At 38.0% G+C, this 5,692-nt stretch overlaps 1 protein-coding gene across 2 annotated transcripts; it reads left to right on the plus strand.

The window, feature by feature from the left end:
• Positions 1 to 767: 767 nt before the first annotated feature.
• On the plus strand, positions 768 to 3,936 carry LOC121241626 (UPF0481 protein At3g47200-like). Of its 2 annotated transcripts, XM_041139473.1 has the most exons (4): positions 768 to 867; positions 2,064 to 2,552; positions 2,583 to 2,892; positions 2,950 to 3,936. In XM_041139473.1, exons 2-4 carry the CDS (start codon positions 2,081 to 2,083, stop codon positions 3,257 to 3,259), a joined length of 1,092 nt encoding a protein of 363 aa, XP_040995407.1. In that variant the 5' UTR covers positions 768 to 867; positions 2,064 to 2,080; the 3' UTR covers positions 3,260 to 3,936. The 2 variants fall into 2 exon arrangements, with proteins under 2 accessions (XP_040995407.1, XP_040995406.1); XM_041139472.1 differs by having other exon boundaries at positions 2,583 to 3,936.
• The last annotated feature ends 1,756 nt before the right edge of the window (positions 3,937 to 5,692 follow it).

Raw genomic sequence — 5,692 nt, forward strand, 5'->3', positions numbered from 1 at the left:
CTATTATTTTTTTTTTTCATGTGGGTCTCATATATTTTTATTTTTTTATTTTTTTTAAAGTGATTACGCGGCACTTGCACACTCACGACTGTAACTATCATTTCTTTAAAACTATTATCTAAGGTACTGAGGAAATGCTAGTGAGGAAATACTATCAAAGTGTTTTGATAAGTGAAAAACTAAATAAAAAGAAGCATTTATGCCAGCAACTACTAAATTTACTAAAGCAATATTATTGAAGCTATTCCATTCCCTATAAATATGAATTAATTCAAAAGTAAATAAAAGAATGAATGCTAAATATGTCAGTCTACATTTCAAAATACTTTCAATTAGGAGGCTCTTGTTTTTTGTTTAAACCAATTCACATCAAATAAAGAATTTGTCTTCATTATTAATTCAAAAATTTGCAGCTGATAACATGATAATAAACCATATTTCAAAGCAGAAAGTTCACTAAAAATATTTCAAAGCAAAAAAATCATTAAAAAAACTTACCATCATGAAGTTTTACTGTAATCACGCAGAAAGGCTTAAGAACCCTTCTTGTTTGAAGAATCGTTCATCTCAACGTGATGCACGTGATTTTTCATGTCTGCAATAGTACTGTAATTACTCACTCCTATATTACTCAGTGCACACACTCGTCGCGTCATATTCAATACATTATTGATCACACTGACACATTTATAATGGCTGACCAAAGCTCTGCGTGTGCATTATTAATGGACCCATACTGAAGAATTCGGTCGGATCGTTATATATATAACTTCGGAATTACGAAGGCTGCATAATCAGCAAGCTGGAAATAAGAGATAGGGCCGGTACGTTGGTTGAGCGTTGGAGCTGCGAGACTTCCGGTAGTACATTTGTACTTACTTTCGAGCATATTATTTCTTGCAGCCAAAAGTTGTAAATTCCTTTCATTAATCGTCCATTTTCTCAGTACTCATCTGTTATGCAATGTGAAATATTCGTATACTAACATATGTTTTACACAACTTAATTTGTATTCGAGTTATCAAATTAATTTCTCACTACTCTTGACCCATAAGCTTTCAATTACATCTATAATTTAAGGTAATAGTCAAACTAAACTCTTTGTGGTAAGTTTTTCCGTACACAAATATTATGCGATGATATTGTCTAAACCTCGTACAACTCTCAAATGAGAGTATCAGTCTCTCTGTAAAATAGAGATTAAAAAATCTCGCACCCATACCTCATCCTCCAAAGAGAATAAATAAATAAAACACCCATCCTCTAACCGGAGGAAAGAGGAACCCACATACCCACGTTGGTATGGAATTTCACTTTATTTTCCTACAAACAAAACCCAATATGAAGTACCAACCAAACACACAGACATTAAGTCGGAAACACAGAAACAGAAACAACAAACACCCACTAAACACACACAAACGGAAAAGCAGTAAAGGAATTCGGTCTGGTGCGTGAATGACACGCGCCACTCTGGGAAGAGTCAATCGGCCGATCGAAGCAGTGCCAGTGAACTGGGCCCTGAGCTGCTGCACATGGCACCGACGCAGTGTGATACGCGGTGGCTTGAGTGTACCACGCATTCTCTGTGATCCGCGCGTGGGTGCAACGCACAGCTCGGAATGGCTCCCAATGCGGATGGCTGCAATATGGGCGGTTGAGGGTTCTCCCGGTAGTGCGCGTGTAGGAAGATGGTCACTGAACAAGCTCAGATCGACTACCCACCCCTTATTCGGCCGAAAACCTGAAAAAGTAAAAAAATATACAAAAATCCGTTGGGACGACGGTAGAGAGGGAGGAAAGGAAGGAGACGAGGAAGTCGAAGCTCCCCCTCCCCCTAGCTGCGGTCGGACGAGAGAGAGTTTTAGAGATAGAGGGTCTGGCTTTTGAGTTTTAGAGATTCCTGGCCACTTCGCACCATTAGCATGCATGTTCTAAGTTGTCAAACTCAGATCCGATTATATATATATTCGTTTTAAAACAAATCTCTAATATATATAGATCGATCATATTTGACAAGGAACTCATAACGATATTACTATGATCTTCTTTGTTGCCACTAGGAAAAGGAACTTGAGCAATGGAACAGATATTTGTCTACCCTGCAATACACCCAGCCGATGATTCCATTAAAACAAAAGATCAAACTGAATGCAAAGAGCAGATCATTGACATCCCACCGGAACTGGAGGCTTCTCGTTGTCCTGATAAGTACTGTATCTACAGGATTCCCAAGAGACTTCGCGAGGTCAATAATATGGCCTACACCCCTCGGCTGGTTTCTATCGGCCCTTTTCATCACCGCAGTGAAGAGTTGAAGGACATGGATATACAAAAATTCCTAATTTTGAAGAATTTCTGTAATCGTATAATTGGGAAGAGCATCGATGAACTTAAAGGCGTCATCAGGCCCAAAGAAATGGAAATCCGCAGCTGCTATTCAGAGACCTTTCTACTTAGCAGTGAAGGGTTTCTAAACATGATTCTACTGGATGCTATCTTTATACTTGAGCTCTTCCGCAGGAAATCTGAAAAAGATTTTGGAAGCTCAAATCCTCATGAAGAATATTCTGAAAACTCAAAGGCTCAAGAAAAAGATTCTGGAAACTCAAAGGCTCATTATCAAATAGATTATATATTAAGCCGGCCGTGCATGGAACGCGGCATACGGCATGACCTGCTTCTACTTGAGAATCAGCTCCCTTTCTTTATTCTTGAGGAGTTATACCAACATGTGGAACCCAATACAAAAAGAAAGACTCTTCTTGAGCTCTCTTGTGCGTTTTTTGGTGATCTCTATTATGGTTGGAAGCCAGAGTCCAAGGAGTGTTTTAATGATTTGGTGGGATGTTTTCGCCCTCCACAAAACCCAAGCCCATGCTCACCAGCGCCCAAGAACGATATAGTAAATCATATCACAGATTTGGTGAACCGTTTTCCACCGGACCGAAGCTCACCAAATTTCATTGAAGTAAAGCATTTCACAGATTTGGTGAGATATTTTTTCTGTCCACCCAAAAAAGAAGGGCAAAAATCCAAATGTTGGACGTGCACAGGTTGTTCCAAAGAACAAGAAGACAAAAATAAAAGAACTAAACACCTACATGGTACCGCAACAAAGCTTGACGAGGCAGGGTTGAAATTCACTAGGCCATATTCAGAAAGAGATTTACTTGATATAAAATTACGGCCGAATGAATGCTTAGAAAGGTTCCCGTGCTTCAATCTCTATGGCTCTTGTCTTGCTTACCCTTCCTGAAAGGCAATTGCTTGGAACGCCGTGTGCAACGTTGCTTGGAAGTCCCACCCCTTTGTGTAGACGACAAAGCCGAAGGTCTTTTCCGAAACCTGATGGCTTTGGAGCAGTGCCATTATCCATCTAAAACTTACGTCTGCGATTACATTGTGTTGTTGGATGATCTTATCACAACTAAAGCAGATGTAAGGTTGCTTGTTGAAAAGAAGATCATTGTTAACGAGTTAGGTTCCAGCGCTGCAGTGACGAAACTGGTTAACAACCTCGCCCTGGAGATTGAAGAAAGTGGAACCCATTACGCCGAGCTCTGTGGAAAGCTTAATGAGTACTACGAGAGCAATTGGAATCGTCTGGTGGGAACCTTGACTAGGATGTATTTCTCAGACTTTTTTAAAGGCACTGCTACTTTTGTTGGAATTATTGTACTGGGTTTCACTTTGTGGAATTTCATCAGGCTTATTAGATTGAGTGCTTGCAACAATGTTGCAGGCAAGTACTAGATTTGAAGCATCTCATGTGGGTAGTGTTTGTTGGAGTGCTATATAAAATGCTAGCTAGCATCAGATACGCTCAGTGGATCGCATATGGCTAATTAATTCGTAGGTTTTTCTAATCATTTGTATTTTGGAAGTTTTATGACTTTGATTTAGCATATATGGATCAGTGGAGAGTCTGTGATCTGTGTGTATTTCAGCAAATTAAGTTCATTCTACGCTCTGTTAATACCATTACCAGCAAATAAAGCCGGATCCAGTTGCATGGGCATTGAATGCAGAAATTGTTTTAGAAGTCCAATTTTTCTTCCTGCGAAAAAGTATTAAATTGAAATTTTCTAACGATTTATTGTATTCAAGTCGATGCGTAGAGAATGTTATTCACGTTATTTAAATAGTAAGATTTGAATTATAAAATTTGAATTTTAAAATTTTTCTTTTAAACTAAAATATATTTTTTAAATTAAATTATATTGGACAAACACTTCACTAATGTGCTTCACGCTTGAGAGTATATATATATATATATATATATATATATATATATATATATATATATTTTTTTTTTTCAAACTTATAAATTTACTTTTTTTTTCCGCTCCTATAAAAGTTTATTTACATCAAGGAACAGGTTTTTTTTTTTTTTTTTTTTTGGAACCATCCAGGAACAAGTTAAAACTTAAAAAACTGATGCTTTGTTTTTCTAGATAATTTGAAGTTTGTACAGCCCAACTGCAAACTTACAAAACTTGCAGTTCCGTTACAGTTCCGTTACAAAACTTGCTGCTCGCAAATTCCACCGTGCTAGGGGTGGGCAGCGGGACCTGCACCCTGCTGCCCGCTTCGCATCTGGCCCCTCAACGGTGGCGGGGACGCACTTATTATACATATTTATAAATATATATTATTTGTATTATATATAAATATAGTAATATGTATTAAGTATAACTTTTACTTAATATTTTGTGTAAGTTGTAGTGTAGTAAGGTGACTCTTTTATAGATTATCAAAGTAATACACGAGTCTCACATTATTTAAGTGTGAGATTTGTATTAAATGTGAGACTTGTATTGTGAACTTAATGTGCAAATTAAATTTACAAATTTAAATTTACAATTTAGGTCTAAAAATATGTTTTTGATCATTTTTAGATCTAAGAATAATTTTTAGACATAGTATACTGTAGTCTATTATTGAAGTGGACTACTCCGCACTATATGATTTGGGTGGCACCCCTACACTGTGCAATAGAGGTCACTATATTGGACCTACTTCAATATACCCACGTCATACTAGGTCGATATCTCCATTTTAAATAAAAAAATATTATATTTTTAATTATTTACTTATTGTTAAACTGTAATATTTTGATTTAATTTAATTGGAGATTATAATCCAACTTTCGGATGAAATAAAAATATCATTTCGCTTGTTAATTAATTATGCCAAGAAGTTTTTTGTCATAATTAAGAGCACATAATTCAATGAATTAATAGCATCGGAGCATATTCTAGTTAGAAAAATTGTAAACATCAACCCGTTTTATTTTGAGAAAATATTGCCATTAGCCCTGTTTGGGATCATCCAAAATACACCATGATAAAATGACTAAAAATATCCTCAACAAAACCCACTTCCCTCTCATCCAAACCCACTTCTCTCCCCAAACCCGTGTCGCCCAAGGCCTCCAGCCCCTCGCCCATCCTCCGGAGTTGATTGTCGAGGTGGCGGCAACACGTGGCGGCAACTGCAGATGTATCGACGACTGTCGAGATGGCGGCCGACGGTGCAGATTTGGCCATGAGGGAGAGAGGATCCGTAAGGAAGAGAGAAACGGGCATCAAACTGGGGGCTGGGGAAGGGCTCGGTGGTTGTGGGACAAGCTCGGTAGTGGTGGTCGGTGGCTAAGGTGGGAGGCCGAATCGACGGTGACGGCAGATCT

The sequence above is a fragment of the Juglans microcarpa x Juglans regia genome, chromosome 7S (genome assembly GCF_004785595.1).
Source record: "Juglans microcarpa x Juglans regia isolate MS1-56 chromosome 7S, Jm3101_v1.0, whole genome shotgun sequence".
In the NCBI taxonomy this organism is placed as follows: Eukaryota; Viridiplantae; Streptophyta; class Magnoliopsida; order Fagales; family Juglandaceae; genus Juglans; species Juglans microcarpa x Juglans regia.

Excerpts from the sequence above, each read along its gene's own strand:
- LOC121241626 (XM_041139472.1), top strand. The coding sequence starts at position 2,081 with ATGGAACAGATATTTGTCTACCCTGCAATACACCCAGCCGATGATTCC. Across the intron at positions 2,553-2,582 it reads AAAAGATTTTGGAAGCTCAA|AGGCTCAAGAAAAAGATTCT; the intron begins ATCCTCATGAAG and ends CTGAAAACTCAA.